Below are 21,280 nucleotides of genomic sequence, written 5' to 3' on the forward strand. Positions count from 1 at the left end.
GGGCACCGGTAAAAGCCGCTAAGTCCCGTGATGCTGATGCCTGGGGCTGTGCTTTTGCTTTGCCGTGAGCTGGCGGTGTTGGGACTCCGGTCCGGTCGTCCATCTCAGCTTCCCATTGTTGCCTCGGCTTTACTGTACCTGCGGTCCTGCATCACTTTCATCTCCCCATGGAATTTTATGATCTATTTCACCAATGTTTTTGCAAGTTATCCAAAAGTAGATACATTGGAGATATGACGCCACAGCTACAGTACAATCTTACACAACTAGTTTCTGGTAAAGATGATAAAGGCAAATTCTACTTTCGCATCCCCATGCCTGACTCCAGGATAAAATCACCGATGCATGCTTCTATGCCCAAGAGATTTGAGTCCCGATACACATTATTTAGGATCACATTAATTCGTTTAAACAGCGTTGTCGTACTTGGCGTTGTGAGTGGAAATGGCTCTAGAAGATTAAACTCGGTCAGCGAAACAATTCTAGTCATTCGATATCAAGGGCACATGTTTACCTTCCACTGGGATCGGACTGCTTGGACCATGTGGGTACCCAACGCTCAACGGTGCCCGCGCAAGTGGGGGGGAAGTGCTCATCGAACATCAGGCGGTACCAGTACCTAAATTCCAAGTCAGCTCACACAACTTCGACATCCATAAGGTGGAATAACGCATAACATACGCTTCCTTGGTTTCGGGAATATCGTCTCCCCACTCGGGCTTGGGGTTCTTCATCATCTCATCAGTGATCTGCACCTCGGCCTGATCCTTCAGGCCATCAATCCAGCTGTAACCGACACCATCGCTGAACTGCTCCTTCTGGCGCCAGAGGATGTTGTCGGGCAAGTAGGGCTTGACATCCGGCTCGTCCGTGGTATCGAAAGCCTTGCGCAGGATGTACTTCTCAATGCGCTCCTTGGTGATCATCTTGTCAGCGGGATCGACTCCCATAGAAGTCTCCAGGAACTCCTTGTCGAGGAAGGGCACACGAGCCTCCAAACCCCAGGCGGAGGTAGACTTGTTCGCTCTCAAGCAGTCGGCCAAGTGCAAGTTCTTAACACGTCTGACGGTCTCCTTGTGGAATTCCTCCCTGTTAGGGGCGGCGTGGAAGTAAAGGTATCCACCGAAGATCTCATCACTGCCTTCTCCACTAAGAACCATCTTGACTCCCATGGCCTTGATCTTGCGGCTCAGGAGATACATAGGAGTAGAGGCACGGATGGTGGTGACATCATAGGTTTCGAGGTGGTAGATGACATCGGAGAGCGCGTTGAGGCCGTCCTCCACGGTGAAGGTAAAGGCGTGGTGCTTGGTTCCGAGGAACTTGGCAACCTCCAGGGCAGCCTGAGTGTCGGGAGCACCGGGCAGACCAATGGAGAAAGAGTGCAGCTGTTGGAAGGTGGTGACTGTGGAAAGCTCGTTCTCGTCATCGATACCAACCAAGTCGGATGAGATTCCCTGCTCTTGAGCGGAGCGGGCAGCCTCCTGCATGCGCAAGGTCTCGCGCTGAGCGATAGACGCCACCAAGCTGGAATCAAGACCACCAGACAGAAGAACACCGTAAGGAACCTCAGCCATGAGACGCTTGCGCACAGACTTCTCCAGGGAGTTGCGGATGACCTTATAGTCGACAGGGGTGGAAGGGACATTGGCAGCGTCCCACCACTTAGGCTGGAAGTAGCGGGTGAACTCGCCGGTCTTGGAGTCAAAGATATGGCCAGGGGGGAAAGCCTGAACCTTGTCGCAGACAGGGTGCAGAGACTTCAGCTCCGAGGCGAAGTAAACAGCACCAGGAGTCTCGGAGGACCAGCCAATGTAGAAGCTGGTAACACCAATAGGATCACGTGCAGCGACAACCCTGTCCTGCTTCTTGTCATAAAGCACAAACGAGAACATGCCGTCGAGGTGCTTGGGGGCGTCCAGACCGTATTCCATATACTAGGATTGTCAGCACCTGATGCGCCATGGAATAAGTCCCTCGAGATCCGTCACACATACCAGCGGGATCACAACTTCACAGTCAGAGTGTGTCTTGAACTGATAGTCGGCCTTGAGCCCCTTTCTCAAGATGCGGTGGTTGTAAATCTCGCCGTTGACAGCCAGAGCGAGGGAGCCATCATCGTTCACAAGAGGTTGAGCGCCGGAGTCTTGAAGAAGGGTTTCTTGTTAGGTATTTTGAGGTACTTTGCGCACGGGAAGGGTAAGCGATGACGCCCACATACCGACACCGACGATACACAAACGCTCGTGCGTGAGGACTACATTTCAATTAGTATTGCGGACGGAGGCGATGCGATTATGCTCGACTCACTGGTCTTCTCAGAGATGAAGCTTCCGCCTAGTCTTGGGTCAGAAAATGCTACTATCGGCCACTCTCCAAAGCACTATGACTCACTCCAATCGGGTCCACGATGGCGCAGCCTAGAAGCAATATTCAGCAAAGCTCATCGCGGAAATGGCAGATAGTGAGAGCATGACTTACGCCTTGGCCATGCGCAGGGCCGTAGGCTTGAATGTTTGCACATCGGGGTGACTGGTAGGTCATGGTTAGCAGTTGACTCAAACCCCAGCAATGTGGCGGGCTCGGAAGAATGGAGAAAAGAAAGTTCTGTTCTATTCTCCAAGATAATACATACTGGTGACACGCGAAGATTCCACACATCCTGGCGACAATTGAGCGACCACTCAGAGAATCTGACAGCAAGGAGATTAGGAGCAATTGACGAGCGTTACAGAGACCGTCTGGGGGCGAAGGAGGAAGCCGGTGGGTTTTAAATAAGTATTGGGAATGAGTAACCCGTTCCCGGCGGGGCGATTTCGGTCAAAACTAATTGGACTGACTCACCCGATAAGATAACTAGTTAACCAACTCCGACGGACGTTGGACTTTTCTCCCCGGCCCCCATTGGTCTAGTCTTCGTGAAGTCTGGGAGGTTACGGATCCTATGAGTAGTAGCGTACTGTAGTACTGAGCAGGACTCATCCTATCATGCCCGGTAAACTCTGGTGCAGAGGAAATGACTCTCAAGGCCAGTATGTCGATTCTACTGTTGTCTACCGTCCCCAATTCAAGGCGAATCACCCCGACGGGATCCATGGCTCAATTCCTGTTCTGTCTTCGCGGACGTCCCATGCATCCCGCCCCAAATGAATGGCGTTCTAGAAGGAATGCCAAGAAATGACGGACGGAGAACACCAAGCCGGCCAGTGCGGTAGGATTTCAAACGCCCTCAGCCAAAGGTTCTCTCTTACTGAACGCCATACATGGCTCTGCAAATTTGTTGATTGTGATACGCCATGCTTCTCGCTAAGGAATAAAAGGACTGGCCAATATGAAGGGAATACATAAAATAAATCAGCCGGCAGATTGAAAGGGAAACAACATGCAAAACGTTTCAGGACATAAGACGCCGTGGAGTCATAGGTTGGAAGAACTCAAGCCTCTAAATATCAACCACCCTTCTGTTGCAGAGATCCTTTGCTGGAAGACCACCAATTTCTTCAGCGTAAAGAGGACACCAACCGCAGCAATCCGCTCATTTGCCACATATTCAGGGAATCGCCGAAACCTGCATCAGCGCGTGGACAAACGTCTGGGTCCGAGTAACGCGACAACTGTAGAGGGTTGTGGTCTCAGAAGTTATACGAGTCATAGTAACATCCAATGTATGCATGGGTACTACTACTCAAAGTGCGGGGTTTTCTTTGACCACTTGTTTGACGCGTCTCTCATATGCTGGCCGATCCTTCTTGAACAGATTGTATGCTTCGGCCTGGGCGGGCGACTCCGGATTCGGGTCGTCCAATAGGTCCTGAATGCCCAGAAGAATCTGCTTTATGGTGATGGCGGGTTTCCATGCTTCTTCTTCGTTCAATATCGAAAGACAGACGGTGCCGGAGGGGTAGACGTTCGGGTGGAAAAGCGGAGGGACGAATTTGCCTGTAGAGCACATAAAGACATGTTTAGTGAACTGCGCGCAATGTAATGAAGATTTTGCAGGGGTTTACAAAATTGCACGAATGGAGGTATCTTGCAACTAAGATTGTACTTACATTTGGGCGGCTTGGTAGGGTATTCTGCGATGAGAATTCGGCGGTTAGTTATACCATGTCGCGGGATCGAAAAAGTCCGATAACAGGAAGAATTGAACTCGCCATCTGGAAATGTAACATCAAGCTTGAAAAGCCCACCCTCCCACAACGTTTGCGCTTTTCCGGGGATACCGCACTCCCATCTCTTGAGGTCAAGCGCGCCTTGAGGGTTGCGATGCGGCCTCGCGTAAAATCCGAAGGGATGGTCTCGACGCCACTGCTTTCTGTATGGGCAGCGCAAGGCCATAAGTTAGCTCACCTCACTGGGCATACGATAGCGCACCATAAATTGGGTTGATGTCCACCCCTCACCTTTCTTCCGTCAGGCGGTTTATGCAAAGCGACATCTCGGATACACGCGATTCACAGTTGCAAAGTAGTAAAGGAAAAGTGAGTCTGAAAGAGGAGTACTGAGATATAGCCGAATGAGAGATAAGGAACTTGAAAGAAGGAAAATGAAAGGAACACGAATGTGTTATATATATTGACAGAGAGTGAGCAGGTGAGGTCCAGGCCTGGTGAATGGATGTGCAGCGGAAGTTCCAGAGCATCGTTCCATGTCCAGTTGTTTCCCGCCGGCTCAATTCCACGAGCCCCACAGCCAATCAGTCTCAGACACTGCTGCAGGTCATACTCGTCACATGACCTCGTGGGTTTATAGTTGCCTCCCAATCCTGCCTCGTTACTGGTCGAGCATGATCTACTTTGTGATATGTTCATCACATGTCTTTGTTATAGTGACACAAAGGATGGAACCATAGGTTGTAAAATATCTATCATGACTACTCCAGCAACGATTTGTCTTCAAAGCGTTGGTAACAAAGCATTGTCGGAAGGTCTCCATCTACTCCATAGGACTGTAACTATCCAAGCTGGGTCTCGTGTGCACCAGCTGGGTTATTTAAGTGTGCTTGATTTGCTGTTGGCTCAAACATGCTGTTTCCCATATCACCTAGCTTGACTGACTGTATGATCCAACACCAGAGATGATTTAGTCAGGATACGAAGGATATATTCATTAGCAGAGTCAACCGTGTCAACCGGACCGACCCGTCCTCCTTCCTGTACGGAGCACTATTGAATGAATTCTCAACACAGCTTGTACAGCTCTCTCAATATGTGTTGCAAAATCCGCTTTTACTTCTATTGGTGCACTTGCATCGAAGCGCCTCGTGATATTGATATCAGATGCGAAAAGGCCTTCAAGCTGGGGTATGAATGCACTGATACTCAAGCCATTGGGATTCCAATGAAAGGCACATGCTCTGTTTGCTGGGCTTACGACAATATAGAGAAGAGTCGTCAAGTTGAAACCCAAGTCTCCTCGGACCTTCCAAGCGTCGAAAGCCAGGAGGTCAAAAGCTGCAACGAGGATGATGTCAAGCGAAAGGGCCAGTCTGGTATCCCGATCCATAAGAGTCAGGACGCCAATTTATGCGACCTAAGTAATGCGAAGCCAAAGTCGACGTCTGGCATTCCAATCCAAAAAGGCCAAGAGATCAGCGGCTGCAACGATGCGAGTGAAGAACCAAGGAGCCAGTCTGGTATCCCGGTCCAGAAAAGTCACGAAGCCAAGGTATGCAGCCAAGGTGACAGGAAGCCAAGGTTGACGACTGGCATTCCACTCCCCAGGAAGCAAGAACCTAAAGCAGGCAATGCAGGCGACAAGAAGCCAAAGTCGACGACTGGCATCCCACTCCCTAGAAAGCAAGTAGCTAAGGCAGGCAACGAAGGTGACAAGAAGCCAAAGGCTCAGACAGGCATCCCACTTTCTAGGAAGCGAGAAGCCAAAGCGGGTAACGCAGTTGAGACTAAATTGCAGCGTCCAGGCAAAACCAAGCCCTCTCAGAATAAGGACATGTTTGATAAAATCACATTCTGACCACATGGGCCTGCCATGTATGGGAGTCAAGGTGAGCGTTAGAAATGCTATGGAAATGTCCCTTTGTCGCATCATTCTCGGCGTTTGGTGGTAACTAAAAAGCACTAAATTCTAGGCAATATCAACCATCATATTTCCCTTCCTCAAATTGTTGTGTATCGTAGAATCGCGCAGTAATGGCATTTCCATTAAATATTCGGCCCTCAAGAGCATTAACCGCCTACAAGCCTCATTAGCACGATCGACATGAGCTGCTCGCACGAATGTCTTACCCGTAATGCCGAAAGCTGATTAGTAAATTTGACAAAAACTGGAACAGGAGGCTTGGACTGTCGCGGAATATATACTCGCTCGACACGGCCGTACTGCATCTCAGTTAGATGGCAATCGCAAGAACTTTCTCAAAGGATTACTAACCTTGTCGGAGCATTCTTCCCCGATCTCCTGCATAAGGCCACCGCTCTCTCCGTCTCCAACCAGTTCGGCCTCAAGATCCATCCCATCGAGCATACCCTTGAGAATGATGACCTCGCTCATCGGGCCGAATTTGCCTTCCTCCTCACTTTTTCTTGCAACCCCGATAACCTTACCCCGTCCAGCGGGTGTCACAAAGCCACCTCCTTCTGAGTCCGGCCGTTTCTTCTGCTTTTCAACCTTAACCTGCAATGGCTTGACAATTCCTGACCCTGTAGCACCAAGACCAGAGCCCTTCGTCCAGCCATACTTCGCCATGAGTCGCTCAGCAAAGCCCTTCTGGCCCGGGCGTAGCGAGCGCTGTCCATCGTCTCCTGGCTCATCGTCTCCTGGCTCCTCCATCGCGAACACTTCCTCAAGCTCTGCCTCCGAGGCAGGTATATCCTCGGGAGGAGCAGGTAGAGTGTATCGGACTGGAGCACGGGATATAGTCGCAGACGCTGGCTGCAAGGCGTCCAGTGGCCGAGATGGGGGTGGTGGGGGAGGAATGGTTGAGCCTTCTCTCGTCGACATTTGGAACCTGCGCAGATAAGCATCCTCGCCTGTCGGGTCTTCCGGAACATGAACCGGTGGTTCATCTGGCGGTGGAGGCGGAGGAATTCCTGCCATCGGTACATCGTTCTGGATCTCGGTTGGTTCTTCATCGGGAGGCGATTCAACAGGTGGCCTGTGAGATACATCATTGAGGCCCGGGGGCGGTGCGAAACTGCCTGGGGGCGCGAATTGACCTGGCATCTCATGGTAAGCAAGTGAACTGTCCTTGTCGGGCGATTAGCGCCAACTCACGGTTCCGAGGACGTGCGTAGCCTTCATCATCGCTGTATGAATCCCTGCTAGGCGACCTGGCCATACGATGTGCATATAGGCGGTCTTTCCACTCTCGGATCTCTGCTATCTGCTCATCGCTATGCTTATATTCTTCATAATTATTCGGCCGGGACGGATCGTAGATATCGTCCCAGTTCTGTATGAACTCTTGCGCTTCTCGGTTCTTCTTGCGCTTCTTGCGGCCTCCGCGCTGCCTCTTCGGCCCGGCATAGAATCCGTTGACATCGTCATCTTCGGTGGCCGCCCAGTCTGCAAGAGTGGTTTTGACTGATGCTGTGGCCGGCGCGGCAGCAAGGGGGCCCTTAGGCAATGTGGGCTTTAACTTCGGTTTCTGATTCGCGAGCTGTGGTCTTTTGGTAGGTTGAAATCGCAGAGAAGCTGAATGCCATCAACGTGAATCACCGAGCGGACAAGTGAGCAATCAGATCGGTCAAAGAAACAGGAAAGCTCGTTATATGGAGAAGGGCATAGGTCTACCGGCACTGAGTTGCTGCTTCTTGGCAGCTGGATCATCGGATTGGGCCTCAGCCTCAGCACCCTGTTTGAAAACAACAGGCGCGCGTGAAATCGTCCCGGGGGAATTATCAGCGGACGGATCCAGCAGATTGGCGTAAAGTGACAGGCCACCCCCGGGCCTTGCGGGGGCGGGATCGGAGCTCATTATGAATGGCAGCTGGAGTAGTCAAATGTTACTTCTAGCTAGAGCTATAAGAAGCGAGATGCCGATAGATAACACAAGTCCAGTAAGCTTAGACAGCGCAAATCAGCCAATAACTCCAGAAGTGTATGAGGTTAATGGTACTGTGATGCGGCAGTTCCGGGGCGGCGGCTAGTCCTTACCGCCTGCTACACCGCCATCGGCGGCAGAATATCCGCAACTCCGGGAGGAAAAGTGCAGGTTTCCAGTGGAACCTACAGAAAACCAACGGCTGGCGAATGTTTAGTAGCAAAAGTGTTCAACTCACCGCTTGCCAAGCCGAGACGGGGGATTGATAGCGTGGCGAAGAGCTTTGGAACCGAAATAGGAAATCCCGAGGCCAAACGGAACAAACTCTCCGTAGTACTGGCACTAATCACTAGGTAGGGATTAAGAGATTATGGATGCCTAATGATTAACCGGGGCGGTAGGGAGATGATGCAATTTCCTGTCTGCTGTCTCTTGACCCCAGAAGTAGAGACTCAAACAAAGAAAAGAATAGTATTGTGACTTCGGAAGATCGATTGTCATCCTACTTACTTTATTCAAATCATCGTCCTTCAAGACCCCTGACAGCCAAGACTTAAGTGTCACCCTCGTGCAGCACACTACTCGCTATGGCAACATTGGCGCGGTCATTCTCCTCCGATAGTGCGGAAATCGCCATCCTAGTGCCCAATAAAACCAGCCCTCTGGCGATTACTTATCAGCAGTTACACAGCCATGTTGCTGACTTCCAGGCCAAGTTAGCCAAGCTTGGGGTCGGACATGGCGCCGCCGTGTCACTGGCGCTGACCAATTCGTACGAGTTCATTGTCGCATTCTTAGCCGCCTCGTGGCAGCGGGCGATCGCCGCTCCTCTCAACCCTGCCTATAAGCAGGAAGAGTTCGAATTCTATATCGACGATCTCAGCTCCACCCTAGTCTTGATCCCCCAAGGATCATACGCGAAGGAGGGACCCGCGGTCCGTGCGGGGAGGAAGTACAATGCCGCCATCGCGGAGTGCTACTGGAACGGCCAGGAAATCGTTCTTGATGTGAAGGAACGTGGAAAGCTTCCTGGAAATGGAGGCGTGGACGTTCAGCAAGCTCATCCCGATGACATTGCTCTCGTCTTGCACACGAGCGGTACAACTGGCAGGCCCAAGGCTGTACGTATCGCCCTCCCTTGTATTCAGGTTCACCATCTTATAATATAACATTGCTTACTCGCGGTGAAGGTCCCGCTCTCACACAAGAACTTGACTACATCTATGCGTAAGTTGCCAGGCTTGATTCCAGTCTATATTCAAAATTCCGTTGACCTAACAACTCCCACCCAGGCAACATCAAAGCGACCTACAACCTCACGCCCACAGATCGCACTTACCTGGTCATGCCGCTCTTCCATGTCCACGGGCTCCTCGCCGCATTCTTGGCGCCTCTATACTCAGGCGGCTCGGTGATCGTCCCGGCGCGATTCTCCGCCTCGGAGTTCTGGTCTGACTTCATCACTTACAAGGCGAACTGGTACTCTGCGGTGCCCACCATCCACCAGATCCTCCTCAAGACTCAGCTGCCCAACCCTGTCCCTTCCATCCGCTTCATCCGATCCTGCTCCTCCCCACTCTCCCCTAAGACCTTCCAGGACCTCGAGAAGGCCCTGAAAGCCCCAGTCCTGGAAGCCTACGCGATGACCGAAGCTGCGCACCAGATGACCAGCAACCCTCTCCCCCCAGCCAAGCGCCAACCAGGCAGCGTGGGCCTTGGACAGGGTGTAGAAGTGAGGATTCTAGACGCGGAGGGCAATGAAGTGCCGCAAGGCCAGGAGGCGGAGATCTGCGTTCGAGGCGACAACGTCACCAAAGGCTACCTGAACAACCCGGAAGCCAACAAGTCATCTTTCACGAAGGACGGTTTCTTCCGCACTGGGGACCAGGGAAAGAAGGACGCGGATGGTTATGTGATCATCACGGGCCGGATCAAGGAGCTGATCAACAAGGGTGGTGAAAAGATTAGTCCCATCGAGCTGGACAACACTCTGCTGCATCATCCCAAGGTGGCGGAGGCGGTCTGCTTCGCTCTCCCCGATGAGGGCCACTACGGTGAGGATATTGGCGCCGCGGTGGTTGTGAAAAACGGCGCGAGTGCCACGGAGGCAGAACTCAAGGCTTGGGTTGAGTCGAAGTTGGCGAAATTCAAGACGCCGAAGAAAGTAGGTTTTTTAGTCTCTGTTTGGGGGTCGAGAACGCTGGCATGCTAATACATTTGTTCAGGTCTGGCTTGTGCCGCAGATCCCCAAGACGGCTACAGGCAAGATCCAGCGGCGCAAGGTCGCCGAGGCGATGCTGAAGGTTAAGGCCAAGCTATAGACTGTATGATTGGAAACTATAAATCTAGATCTACTCGCGCAAGCTTAAAAGAAAAAGGGAAGATGGAAGTATAGAATTTCTGCTATTCTTATGTCAATCCTGAAACCACTATTGCTGGTCATTCTATCATCTTCCAACGCATTCGCAATCTGGTCCCAGCCCAAAGCTTTCATTAGTACAGCCGAAAGTGAAGACATCCGCCGTACAGCCACAATTTAGTATCCTCAAGCCACCCCTGTCCCTCTTCATAGAAAAATAACATCCAGACACCCGCAAAGCAATCAAAGCAAACGCTCACAGACCCAAACAAAGTCAACGCTCTACAAATTCCCCCTAGCAGCCTGATCGCGCTCAAACGCCTCAAACAAGCTCCGAAAGTTGCCCGCCCCGAACCCATCGAAGTTCTCCCGCTGGATGATCTCAATGAACACCGTCGGCCGGTCGACGACATGCTTCGTGAAGATCTGCAGCAGGTAGCCCCCTTCGTCGAAGTCGATCAGGATGTTATACTTCTGCAGCGTATCGATGTTTTCCGCGATGGTCAGGCTGCTGGCGGCGAGCCGTTTCTTCATGGTGGCGTAGTAGTTGTCCGGCACGGAGAGGAAGTTAACGCCGCGCTTGTCTAGGTTCTCGACGGCGGCGATGATGTCGGTGGTTCGGAAGGCGATGTGCTGGCAGCCGGCGCCGTTGTAGTAGTCGACGAATCTATGAGAATGAAAAAAGAGGTGGTTGGGTTAGTTTCTTCGGTCTCTTGAGTTTTGAGTCATCTGTGATAAGAGGAAGGGGAGAGGTGGGATTATTCGATCTAGTCAAGTCGACGGCCGATGGACGCTTACTCTTCAATCTGGGATTTCTTCAGACCGATAGCCGGCTCATTCATCGGCATCTTGATCACTTCGTTCGGCGAGGCAACGACCACCGAGCGCATGGCGGAGAAATCCGAGCACATATCCTTGTCGTCGACGGTCCAGTAGCGGTGGAAATTCAGTGCATCCTCGTAGCTGAAGCAGGCAAGAAACGAAGGCAGAGAAGGTCATGGTTAGCGGTTACAATGCGTTTTGTGGTAACGATTTGAAACCACACTGCTACAATCAACTTACAACTTAACAATCGTGTCCAACCCATCCCATGGTTGATTGCCGACGCAATGGTCAATCTCAATCACATCGATAGGCGGTAGGAAGTCGTTCAAGCGGTCCAAGCCCGACACGGCGGAATATCCAGGGAGAAAAGCCCCCCGGTATGCGGATCGGTTGATGAGGGTGTGCGCGGTGTCGCCGTAAGTCTTGATGGTGGCACGGAGAACCTCGCCATCGACGTCGTCTTTTAGCGTCGTGGGTTCCTGGAGCGAAACGGCCCCGTTCTGGACGGCATGCTCCCAGACCCCTGCCACATCGTCGACCTGGAAGGCGATGTCCTTTACCCCGTCCCCGTGTTTGTTCAGGTGCGCTTGGATCTCTTCGAGTAACCTGCGATCCTCGGCCGCGCCACGCTTCTCGGAGATGTTGTAGGGTGCGACGATGGGCGCGGTGAACACGAATCGGGCAGTGCCATTGGCAACGACGTACGAGCACGAGAGATAGGAGCCAGTCTCCGGTCCCCGGTAGGCGACGATGCTGAAGCCGAAGTGGGCGACAAAGTAGGTGGCCGCTTGGCGGGCGTTGCCGACGTACCAGCTTACATAGTCATAGCCGGTATAGTTGGCGTTGATGTTGCGGAGGACAGCATTGTTGGCCGGGGCAGCGTGAGTAAGAGACTCGTTGGAAGGCATGGAGACTTGATTCAAGGTAAAGGCAGAACGGAGTCTAGTTCCGTGGGTTACAGACGATAGAAGATTCCGATCCGCGGGCTGTTTTGTGTTGTGAAGGAGTCGTAGTCATCATCTCACACTTGCCCCTGTCCGTCTCTCATGGCTGTCTAATATACTTGAGCATAATGGAACATGTATACTATCCGTGACGTGAGAATGCGAATCAGTAGACCGGTACATACCAAGCGGAGATTCAGGGCGCTGTTGATGCATAATCAAGTGATCTACATTATCAGATTCCGTAAGAGATCTTCGCAAGGGCGGTTGACCCTGCACTTCATCCTAACCCTGTAATCGATCACTTGCTCGAGAGTGTGATATCAACGTCACCGTTTCACCAGTCTGACTACTCGTGACTAATGCATACATCAGCTTCCAATTTGCCTTTCGGCTTTACGTCAAGCATCTTGTTTCCATCACGCGACTTAGCATCCTTACTAAAGGTAAGTGCCATAGTCGCTGACTTACTGGCAATCCATGTAGTCTGATGGCTTCCAGTTCGACGACGGAACAACAGGGGTCGATCATAGTGCATGGTATGACGAGTTGGTGACTCGAGGTAGCATCGCATCGAAGCATCTGCGCCAAGCCCAGGATTTGCATGTTTTGCCGAATGATAGAAGGCTCAACGAATGCCTGGAACGACCGTTTCATCATCCATGCAGACTACTCTGCGACTAGCTTGCCGCAGCGCTGGAGCTAGGGTACTCAAGCAGCATAGGCTTCATCCTAGAAACCAGAAATCGGCGACAGTTGTCACGACAGGGCGAGTGCCGCGTGTACATGGTCTTCCGAATGAGGAGAAAGGCCTAGCGGTACAACGTATGCAAATGCGGATAGCCCCTCGATTATGCATAGCAATGCAGTGGAGGCGTACGGGGAGCGGTAGGATAGAAGTACAGTCAATGCTTCCGGAGAGAAACCTGGCAGTCATCATGAGACGCAGCGTAAGGTGGCCCGGCAACAAGTGTTGCGGGGGATAACTCGGCGATATTGAGTTAGCCTAGATCACATGGCTGTTATGCCGTAATGGCTCAGTGATCTATAACAACGAGCAAGGCATGGTCAAAGTGTGTCAAGAGTATCCACGATGTTATCGCATTTGGAAGACTATATCAGGAAGATCTACAGAGCCACCCGGGCAGCAGACTTGAACTAGAGTATGCCGGAGGATCTCAGCACGCGCGCAATGAATATGAGTGTTGAACATACCGGAATAATTTGCGCTTTTTCCAGGTCCCATACATCAGACTTCGAATAAATATCATTCTTGACCAACTCCTCCACCTCTTCTTTGCTCTCCGCCACGAACATCAGAACACTACCCTTGAAGGAGACGGCGTCACCTGGGTTGGGGTGCTGGTCGAGCATGGCTCCTATACAAGGTCAGTGATTTTATCTGGTGAAATGCTGAGGTGATGGGAAACCGCGAACATACCACCCAGAACCACCTTTCCTGAGTCAACAAGAGGCGTGATGTTGGTGAGATGTTGTCTAAACAAATGTTCAGCCCTGTGCCAGCGGTGGTGGTTGGAGGGTCAAACCTACGCGCGTACTTCCAGTCTTTTGGCCAGGGCGTCCGGCTTGTCCGGGAGGATGCAAAGATATTCGTTCTTGACAGACATCTTGCAAGACAGTCGGCGATGAGGAATGCAGTGTATTGGTTTGGTACAGGCAGCAGTAAAGAACGGGGAGGCAGAGGAGCATTCGAAGTCAACATAAACCGAGGGGAAGTGAAAGCGGGGGTAGTGCTAATTAGTGGGCGGGGACAGGAGCTTGAGGGCGCAAGAACTTATCCGGTTCGGGTCTCACGGGGATTTAGTCTACCCCCATGTCTCAAATGCTGTCTTGAAGATCAGAAGATGTCTCAAAGCAGGGATCATTCTTCAAGCGGGGCTCTGCTTATCAGTTGTGGCGAAGTACTTGATAGATTATTTACTCAGCTATCCTGCCTGGACAGTCAGCACAAGCCTGACAGATTACTAGCCTCTCTGTTTATTACACTGATATACAGGACATACAGCAACTGGACACCAGAGATCGTACTGTGCACTTCTTAAAGTACTGATCTTGGGCCTTGCATCAGGCTCTGGTCCAGTGATAGAGACAGTCAAGCGCCATGTGCACGAGCTGTACACCACCGAACATTCCTAATAGGCACATGGACACCAGACACCAATCCTCTGCGCGATCATGCTCATCGCTCGCACAGTACCCATAACAAAGAAATATGGCAAGCTCCAACCAGAGCCCAAAACAACTATCGCTCTATGAGCTCCTCTCAGTACCTCTGAACATTGTTCCTGTAGCGCCAACAAATCGAGACATGACCCTAGAACGCAACACAAAGAAGAGTAATTACCAGGATCGTGAGGTTTCCGTCTCAGCGTCCGTAAAATGCATTCAGGCAAAGAGAACAGATGTAATAGGAATATTGAAATGAAGACAAATGTTGAAGGAAAAAGACGTAATAGGTGAGCCTCCACATATATGACCATCATAACGGCTCGGATGTACACAGGAAACAGGGGGTATTCGAGTTTTGGTAACAAGGAATGAAGATGGTCGCTTCATTCAGACTGCATAGAAATAGGATCAACCCGGAACGCAGCTAATACGCTTTGCGGCCCCCGAGGTTGCCACCCTTTTCTTCAGTATCAATATGCCAGACGACGTAGTTTGGCAACCCCCAGACGCCGTACCCAGCACGTTTAGCCATGCGGGCAAATCCCTCGGTCTCGGCCTGGTTCTCAAAGGCGTAAGCAGGAAAATTAATACCGGACCGATGAACGTCAGCCTTGACGAGAATGTTAACTCCGCCAATGCCGTCCAGCTCGACTTCCTCATCCTTGTTGTTTCTCCAGTCGCCCATACTAACGAGGTACTTGCGGCCAGTGTCGTACTCCTTATAACCCTCAGCCAAGACAGTATCCGGATCGAGGGTCTCGCGTAGTCTGCGTCCCTTGTCGGATTCGATCCACGAGTTATAGTCAACTGCTGGAGTTAGCGAAAGAGTGAATGAGGTAGTTTATTGAATGGAAACATACAGCGACCCTCAATATCGCGGCCATCCCTGTAGCGGTGGAACCAGATGTCTGAAATAACAATTAGAATGGAGTCCATCGAGGACACGTTATGATGCGTTACATACTTGGCACGAGAATGTCCCTGTCGTGAGCAACAAAGTCCTCGATAATGCTGGGAGGGCTGTCAGAAATGTCAACGTCTCGCCAATAGACCCAGGCGTGATCGGGCTTGAGAGCAGAATAGAGCAAGTAGTTGCGAGCTCTGCCGATGGCTTTGCGACGAGGTCCCTGGGCCGCAAATGAATGCCTATCCTCGACATTCATCTGGAAATCGCTATGGAAATCCTTCTCCACAATTGTAGCACTGCGGAACGCAATCTTCTCATCCGTCTGTGACTGGATACGAGCCAGCTCGGCGGTAAGAACAGCCATAGTGTCATCCTTGCTATCGCCAACGAGGAAGGCCAGATCGATGAGGTCGTGAGGGTATGTCAACTTGTAGAGAAGGTCGAAGTAATTAATCAGATGAGCGGAGGCGTCTCTTAACGGGGTCAGAATGAGTACTCGCTCGGCATTCGCGACGGCCTGCTGGGTTGACTTGATGGGGTTGAGATCGACATGCTTGATGTTGGACGAGTTGACTTGATAGGCGTCATGGTGATTGAAGACCACAGGAGTCTGAAGGTGTGCATTCCATTCAACCATTTCGTTGATGGACATATCCATTGGCGACTTCGGAGGACCATAGCAATAGAAGCTACATGCAGTCATCAGCGTCTCAATTCGTCGCGTGGCTGAGCTTATGGCAAGGGGGTTATTGCACCGCGACCTGCGCGCTCGACGTGAAGGTGGAACTCACCTCTGCATCTCTGAAGCTGACTTGCTAATTCCACGCCATAAAAGGACCATCAAGCCAGTCACGGCCAGCGATACTAGGAATCTAGTCCGTGTCACCATGAACAAGACAGCCCGCCATGGAGGCAGCCTGGCTTTAGCCGACTTCCACGTTACACCACCCTTGGGGAGCAACATCTTGTAGAGGAAAGAGAGTTGGGTTGAACGCAAGTCAGCCCCCGTTATTTGTCTTGCTTCACTTGGTTTGAAGTCGCCGACGCTCACAACAGGCGACAATTTCTCGTGGCTGATGTATCGCCCCGATTCAAGGAGGCCAGTGAAACGCTCTCCGATCGACGAGGAGGTAGACGAATGAAGGGAGAGGCAAATCACCCGGCAAAGCGAAGATTATTTGACGTAGGAGCCGAACAACGTCGACCTCTGAGTTGGGTACGAGCCCGATGGGTTGACAAAGTGGGCAATGTTGACGATGCGATATGGAGAAGGGGGGGGGAAGCCTGCGATCGCCCGGGGAAGGAAAAGGGTTGTAGGGGATCGAAGGGCTGGCTGCGGTAAAGCGCGGCACCAAAAACCCAACGAGGGAGAATTAAGCACGAAACGAACGTAGACGTGAGCCGGACAAGAGATTCGAAAAAGGCGCTGCTGATCCTTGACAATTCAATGCCAGCGTCGCAAGCCCAAGAGGAGGAATTCGGGACAGTCGTCGAAGGGGAAGTCCCAGTTTGACAGCGAGGGATTGGAAGATTCGACCCGCCCGGAGGTCCAGCCAGAATCCAGTTGGCCGCTCTCGGATTGGTGCATTGCTTTTTAGAGCGTGACTTACTAATGACACATTAGTCATTGTATAACCCTGCATAACATCACGAAGACACCATTCCTCAAAACAACAAGGTTCTCCGGACAGAAATTCTGCTCAATTGCTGCCTGGACTATTCATTTCCTATCAATTGCAGTCCCTGAACTGGCGTAGCTATATCTGCATGTCACTCTGAGACTCCCTCATACCGATTTCTACTGGTTCTGAAACGCAGCCGGAGCTAACGAAGCGCACAAGAAGTTGAAACAAGAGTTAGAATACCGAAATTGATTTTATGTGTATATCTCTAGTAAATGACAAGATGGCTTTCCAAGTAGATTCCATTTCACGCCAATAAATATAGCCCTCAGTTATACTTCCGTTGCTGGTCCCCTCCCAATATAAACAATGAAAGAAACTATGTAAACTCCATGAGAAACCCCGGCGCTGATGTTCCCCGAAACGACCTTTTTCTTTTGATGTACATCTCTATCTCTTCGATTCGGCAGGCACCAGGGAGGGTGACAGGTCCATCGAGTGCATTCCAAACTCGAAAAAGTAATAAATGAACCAATATGCAGGAAAGCTCATATGTCGCAAGTGTATGTCGATGATAAACGCTCCCGCTATGCAAGAAAAACACGGTTGTGTGAGGTGATGACGAAGTTGCAATTGCGATATGTACCAGCCTCTATATGCAACACAGAATTGACAGTTTTGTACGGCCAGGAAGGGTCCTCGGCTGATTTCATGTAGGCAACAAGGTTGACTAGGGCGATGGAAGCGATGGGCGTCGCGAAGCCGGTACCGAGTAAGAAGTTTGCGCAAACATCGGTGAGGAGGGTCCAGTGACGGGGGGAGTGTGGCTCAGGTAAGAATGACCAAATGATTGGCTTGGTGCAGTTGGAATGGGTTCCAATCGAGAATCAGGACTGTTGACGGCGATCTCGTCACAAAAAACCCTCAAGCCAGGGAGCATGTTCCGCGGCTTGACCTCTTGAAGACTTGGCATTGATTGAGGGGGCATATTTTCGCCCTTGGACGCGCGAAACATGTGCTCATACGTCTTCAGCTGGAATTCAAGCGTCTGGTTGCGTTCTTCCAGCATCCGGTTCTCTTGTTTCAAAGCCTTGATTTGTTGCTGAGAGGTCTGATTTTGCTGTTGCAGGCTGGTCACCAGTTCCTGCAAATGCATGCAACGCATCTGGGCTTGCAGCCTATCAGGCAGGTCATGCGGCATCTCGTTCTCCTGTCGGATCAAGTGGACAATGATCAAGCCCATGAAATCAATCAAAAATATGGCAGCCTGTACAATATGTTCTTTCGATTCAGGGAGGCTCTTGGATGGATTCCAGCCTGCGCGCTCAAGGAAGAAGTCGTGGATGCGACTGTCGAGATCCCGATGCAGGTGGCTGAGGTTTTTGCGGCGGTTACCTTCTGCGATTCTGTGCTTCTCCCTCTGGCCGTCCCCGTCTCCAGTGATCATGCTTCCTTTACGCTTACGTCCACAAAGTTGCTGCAACGGTGGCTTGCGGTTGATGTTCTTGGGGAATATCAAGGCCCAGATTTCAATGTGAGTGAGTTGCGTGTGAAATTCTCGAGTCTTGGTGGATGGCAAAGAGTCTGGCCAAGAGCCATCAGCGGAGATCGCTGGCGATGGTGGTGCCACCATGTGTTCCGCTGGTGGCCAAGGTGATTTGACGGGAAAAGCATCGTGAGAGGTGGGCGGACTAGGAACTTGATGGTGAATCTGCTCCAAACTGCTGGAGCTGGTATGGGCAACAGTGGCTTGAAAATGAGCAAGGATACCGGAAGTGAAAGGGTTGAAGGGACCCCGGGGCAGTGGCTCCACGCGAGGTAGCGGAGGTAGACGACGGTCGTCGCTCATGTCTGCAGTACTGGAGGCACTGGAGATGGTGCGCATTTCGCTATGCAGCCGAGAGCTGTCAGTCCTGCGTTTGGAGGCAAGGACAGAGGAAGGGTACTCACGATGAGGGGCGCCGGCAGATGGTGTCAGACATTTTGTCAGATTCCAGATGCCACAATTCTCTGAACTATCCGCTTGTGTGTAAGACGAAGGGGCCGTCTCTTGCAGTTGGGGTGGTGCTGTATGTCTGAGGCTGATGCGTCTTAACTGGAGAATGTCTCTGATATGTACGCCTGCACCGTTGCGGTATGTCTGAGAGTAATTTCGACGACGGGAACAAACCCAAATGGCGTATATATAGCTTCAAGGATGCCGTTCAAGGGGGATAGGCAGGTAATCAAGGATGGAGATACGATTGGTTGCGATGCTAGTAAGCAATATTGGGATCAAGGGGAAGGGTTGCTATGGAGAGCTGTGAGACTCCGAGAGTATTCAATGGAAAACCACGAGGAGTAGAAGATATGGATGAGGGATTGTGCTTTCCAGGGATACGGGAGGCTTCCGCTGCATGATTTATATTGCAGGAGGTGAACGAGGAGACAGGAAGGGGAGTGATGAATCCAATGAAGGAGGTGGTGGGGGGGAGGGGAGGAGCGAGTGCGGATAGACGCCATTGTGGTGGCGCTCAGACGTGCAGTTTGAGCTGGCAATGAACTCCATCAGATGAAGGGAAGAGGGAGATCCGGAGGATAGGCAAGATAGTGTCCGTCTAAGTGTGCGTTGTGCGTGTGCAAGTGTAGATAGTACTGCAAGCTTGTAGTGAAGAGAGGATGTATCAACAATCCGATCCCAGAGTGGTACTTCTTCGTTTACCACCAGTCCGGCCCCTCAAGCATCCCCAGCCAATGATTACGGGGCTTGTACTTTTCTTAGTCTGAGCTAAATGGATTAGCTCGATCTGCGACTACCTCAAGAAGGAAACGGGGCTACCGTCGAGGTCAATTACATACAGCTCCCCTCCCGGGCGTTTTGATGTTATTTTTACTTCTGGGGAAATACTTTCTTTTTCTTTTTTCTTTTCGAATTTATCTTCTACCTCAATTTGCTTTATTTTTTTCCGGTCGTTCTCATTTTTATTCTCATTTTTATGCTTCCAGAAGCAGATATTTGCTTTGGACCTCTCGAAACCATACACACTCTCCAACCTATCATAGTCAAGGTCTTATGCGACATTACCATAATGGTTTTGGTGTACTGAATATTCCTTAGTTGGCATTGTCATGGTGGTTCGAGTTCGTGCATCCAGACTCTTTCCGACGACCTTCGGGCCAGGAACATTGAAGCCTATCTGACCTTGCTTCATATTTTTTCCTATTGCGGATGGGCTTCTGCCTCTTCATCAAACTCTTCTCCATGAGGACACGCGGGGAAGCAACAAGAAGATTCCGGCAAAGTTCGACAGCCCGGGCTAATGTCCTTCTGGGTCCTCTGGGTCCTCTGTGTCCTCTGGGTCCATTCTGGGACAGATATCTCTATCACAAAGTGGCACAGACGTGAGGCAGCACCGGATCAACGAATCAACGTGCCATGATTCCGATGACGAAGAGAGCCAAATGGGCATCGAAGACCTTTGATTTGTCACCGCTGCAGCGGTTTCGGATCTACACGGGGCAAAAGGTATCGACTCCCCTTGCATTGCAGTCGTCAATAGTCTGTTCGGGCCAATTGCCATGATACACTTGGGGGTGTCTATGGCTCCAGTCAGACAGTGGTGCAGCCGTGAATCCATGATGTCCAGGTGGGAAACGTTCCTATTGTCTGGACAAGCGCGACCCAGTGGCTGATACGGAAGCGAGAACCGAATCTCCGGCGCTTATTCCTCTGACCTTTGGTGGAACAGTCAGCCTTCGCGGGGTACTGGAAGCACAGGTGCCCCAGAAAGTCAAGTTAGTAGAGGAAATTATTGGGGAGAGAGGGGAACTATGAAACGCAGATCGGACCAGGCATCCGGACCATTCAGCTGGGAAGCATTGCGAGATCATCTCTCTCGTCCTCTCCTTTGATGCCTGAACCCTTGTGCCGAATTCAAACATTAGACCCAAGATAGAAACCAGGATTTAGGTACGACGTGTGACTGTACTTGTGAGGCTGCAATTCAAAGGCGAGGGTTTCGGGGCGTATGGAACTCGGTGTTCCACAGACTCACTATTGTTCACAACAACGACATGATTGCATCAAAGGACAAAAGTACCAATAAATGGACATGATGACCTAGAATAGGTTTGTACTATACATAAAGACCCGACGCACAGGCGAGTGGAGGTTCCCCAAAGCAGATCGTCACTGCGGCAGCAGGAGATCAGAACTTACTAGCACGAAGCAAGGACTCGAGGGAGAAGACGCCAAAAGTACGCGAGAGAACCCTGCGAGGAGGCCATGGGTCCAGCGTCATGGCAAGGATGCTCCCAACCGATGACGCTCATCACGATGTCGTTCTCTATCCTAAGATTCAGGATTAACAATGAGTGAGAAAGGATGTCATCATCGTGGCTGGTGAAACAACCATCATCACTATTGCTGGTGCCATTGAGGCTCCAAATTTG

At 51.2% G+C, this 21,280-nt stretch overlaps 9 protein-coding genes across 9 annotated transcripts; 2 read left to right on the forward strand and 7 right to left on the reverse strand.

The window, feature by feature from the left end:
• Positions 1 to 164: 164 nt before the first annotated feature.
• Positions 165 to 2,762, reverse strand: BO97DRAFT_361402 (asparagine synthetase B). The gene is made up of 9 exons (XM_025692412.1): positions 2,636 to 2,762; positions 2,482 to 2,532; positions 2,395 to 2,420; positions 2,311 to 2,337; positions 2,222 to 2,257; positions 1,998 to 2,146; positions 682 to 1,937; positions 515 to 619; positions 165 to 450 (listed from the first exon to the last, which is right to left on the reverse strand). The coding sequence occupies exons 1-9, from the start codon at positions 2,659 to 2,661 to the stop codon at positions 408 to 410; spliced, it is 1,719 nt and encodes a 572-aa protein (XP_025555624.1). The 5' UTR covers positions 2,662 to 2,762; the 3' UTR covers positions 165 to 407.
• Positions 2,763 to 3,248: 486 nt separating this feature from the next.
• On the reverse strand, positions 3,249 to 4,611 carry BO97DRAFT_402874 (E2 SUMO-conjugating protein UBC9). The gene is made up of 4 exons (XM_025694606.1): positions 4,404 to 4,611; positions 4,155 to 4,315; positions 4,053 to 4,076; positions 3,249 to 3,939 (listed from the first exon to the last, which is right to left on the reverse strand). The coding sequence occupies exons 1-4, from the start codon at positions 4,436 to 4,438 to the stop codon at positions 3,686 to 3,688; spliced, it is 474 nt and encodes a 157-aa protein (XP_025555625.1). The 5' UTR covers positions 4,439 to 4,611; the 3' UTR covers positions 3,249 to 3,685.
• A 597-nt stretch (positions 4,612 to 5,208) lies between these two features.
• Positions 5,209 to 5,973, forward strand: BO97DRAFT_410856 (uncharacterized protein; the record flags this gene model as incomplete). Its single annotated transcript, XM_025696155.1, has 1 exon — positions 5,209 to 5,973. The coding sequence occupies one exon, from the start codon at positions 5,209 to 5,211 to the stop codon at positions 5,971 to 5,973; it is 765 nt and encodes a 254-aa protein (XP_025555626.1).
• Positions 5,974 to 6,094: 121 nt separating this feature from the next.
• On the reverse strand, positions 6,095 to 7,936 carry BO97DRAFT_335827 (putative G-patch DNA repair protein (Drt111); the record flags this gene model as incomplete). Its single annotated transcript, XM_025691443.1, has 5 exons — positions 6,095 to 6,193; positions 6,246 to 6,338; positions 6,391 to 7,175; positions 7,234 to 7,653; positions 7,753 to 7,936. 5 exons carry the CDS (start codon positions 7,934 to 7,936, stop codon positions 6,095 to 6,097), a joined length of 1,581 nt encoding a protein of 526 aa, XP_025555627.1.
• A 516-nt stretch (positions 7,937 to 8,452) lies between these two features.
• BO97DRAFT_475257 (acyl--CoA ligase) lies at positions 8,453 to 10,392 on the forward strand. The gene is made up of 4 exons (XM_025700391.1): positions 8,453 to 9,123; positions 9,193 to 9,229; positions 9,295 to 10,166; positions 10,228 to 10,392. Exons 1-4 carry the CDS (start codon positions 8,590 to 8,592, stop codon positions 10,321 to 10,323), a joined length of 1,539 nt encoding a protein of 512 aa, XP_025555628.1. The 5' UTR covers positions 8,453 to 8,589; the 3' UTR covers positions 10,324 to 10,392.
• A 36-nt stretch (positions 10,393 to 10,428) lies between these two features.
• Positions 10,429 to 12,467, reverse strand: BO97DRAFT_135048 (4-hydroxyphenylpyruvate dioxygenase family protein). Its single transcript, XM_025690068.1, has 4 exons — positions 12,316 to 12,467; positions 11,424 to 12,240; positions 11,160 to 11,324; positions 10,429 to 11,028 (listed from the first exon to the last, which is right to left on the reverse strand). Exons 2-4 carry the CDS (start codon positions 12,092 to 12,094, stop codon positions 10,644 to 10,646), a joined length of 1,221 nt encoding a protein of 406 aa, XP_025555629.1. The 5' UTR covers positions 12,095 to 12,240; positions 12,316 to 12,467; the 3' UTR covers positions 10,429 to 10,643.
• Positions 12,468 to 13,258: 791 nt separating this feature from the next.
• Positions 13,259 to 13,758, reverse strand: BO97DRAFT_420777 (uncharacterized protein; the record flags this gene model as incomplete). The annotated part of the gene is made up of 4 exons (XM_025696678.1): positions 13,259 to 13,288; positions 13,346 to 13,509; positions 13,572 to 13,627; positions 13,682 to 13,758. 4 exons carry the CDS (start codon positions 13,756 to 13,758, stop codon positions 13,259 to 13,261), a joined length of 327 nt encoding a protein of 108 aa, XP_025555630.1.
• A 902-nt stretch (positions 13,759 to 14,660) lies between these two features.
• Positions 14,661 to 16,286, reverse strand: BO97DRAFT_135153 (ANP1/MMN9/VAN1 family protein). The gene is made up of 4 exons (XM_025690069.1): positions 16,019 to 16,286; positions 15,285 to 15,916; positions 15,181 to 15,228; positions 14,661 to 15,127 (listed from the first exon to the last, which is right to left on the reverse strand). The coding sequence occupies exons 1-4, from the start codon at positions 16,189 to 16,191 to the stop codon at positions 14,745 to 14,747; spliced, it is 1,236 nt and encodes a 411-aa protein (XP_025555631.1). The 5' UTR covers positions 16,192 to 16,286; the 3' UTR covers positions 14,661 to 14,744.
• A 1,293-nt stretch (positions 16,287 to 17,579) lies between these two features.
• BO97DRAFT_336077 (putative HLH DNA binding domain protein) lies at positions 17,580 to 18,698 on the reverse strand (the record flags this gene model as incomplete). Its single annotated transcript, XM_025691449.1, has 2 exons — positions 17,580 to 18,547; positions 18,620 to 18,698. The coding sequence occupies 2 exons, from the start codon at positions 18,696 to 18,698 to the stop codon at positions 17,580 to 17,582; spliced, it is 1,047 nt and encodes a 348-aa protein (XP_025555632.1).
• Positions 18,699 to 21,280: the final 2,582 nt, after the last annotated feature.

Source organism: Aspergillus homomorphus, assembly GCF_003184865.1.
Source record: "Aspergillus homomorphus CBS 101889 unplaced genomic scaffold BO97scaffold_3, whole genome shotgun sequence".
In the NCBI taxonomy this organism is placed as follows: domain Eukaryota; kingdom Fungi; phylum Ascomycota; class Eurotiomycetes; order Eurotiales; family Aspergillaceae; genus Aspergillus; species Aspergillus homomorphus.

Bases quoted from the DNA above. Each gene is read 5' to 3' on its own strand.
- BO97DRAFT_361402 (XM_025692412.1), bottom strand. From the start codon at position 2,661: ATGTGTGGAATCTTCGCGTGTCACCA. The intron at 2,338-2,394 runs GTGAGTCATAGT...ACCCAAGACTAG, and splicing joins CCATCGTGGACCCGATTGGA to GCGGAAGCTTCATCTCTGAG. The intron at 620-681 runs GTATGTTATGCG...CTTGGAATTTAG, and splicing joins ATTCCCGAAACCAAGGAAGC to GTACTGGTACCGCCTGATGT.
- BO97DRAFT_402874 (XM_025694606.1), bottom strand. From the start codon at position 4,438: ATGTCGCTTTGCATAAACCGCCTGACGGAAGAAAG. The intron at 4,316-4,403 runs GTGAGGGGTGGA...CTGCCCATACAG, and splicing joins AACCGCCTGACGGAAGAAAG to AAAGCAGTGGCGTCGAGACC. The intron at 4,077-4,154 runs GCGAGTTCAATT...TTCTCATCGCAG, and splicing joins TGATGTTACATTTCCAGATG to AATACCCTACCAAGCCGCCC.
- BO97DRAFT_475257 (XM_025700391.1), top strand. From the start codon at position 8,590: ATGGCAACATTGGCGCGGTCATTCTCCTCCGATAGTGCGGAAATCGCC. The intron at 9,124-9,192 runs GTACGTATCGCC...CTCGCGGTGAAG, and splicing joins CAACTGGCAGGCCCAAGGCT to GTCCCGCTCTCACACAAGAA. The intron at 9,230-9,294 runs GTAAGTTGCCAG...ACTCCCACCCAG, and splicing joins GAACTTGACTACATCTATGC to GCAACATCAAAGCGACCTAC.
- BO97DRAFT_135048 (XM_025690068.1), bottom strand. From the start codon at position 12,094: ATGCCTTCCAACGAGTCTCTTACTCACGCTGCCCCGGCCAACAATGCT. The intron at 11,325-11,423 runs GTAAGTTGATTG...TGCCTGCTTCAG, and splicing joins TTGGACACGATTGTTAAGTT to CTACGAGGATGCACTGAATT. The intron at 11,029-11,159 runs GTAAGCGTCCAT...TCATTCTCATAG, and splicing joins AAGAAATCCCAGATTGAAGA to ATTCGTCGACTACTACAACG.
- BO97DRAFT_135153 (XM_025690069.1), bottom strand. From the start codon at position 16,191: ATGTTGCTCCCCAAGGGTGGTGTAACGTGGAAGTCGGCTAAAGCCAGG. The intron at 15,917-16,018 runs GTGAGTTCCACC...GACTGCATGTAG, and splicing joins TCAGCTTCAGAGATGCAGAG to CTTCTATTGCTATGGTCCTC. The intron at 15,229-15,284 runs GTATGTAACGCA...TTGTTATTTCAG, and splicing joins CAGGGACATTCTCGTGCCAA to ACATCTGGTTCCACCGCTAC.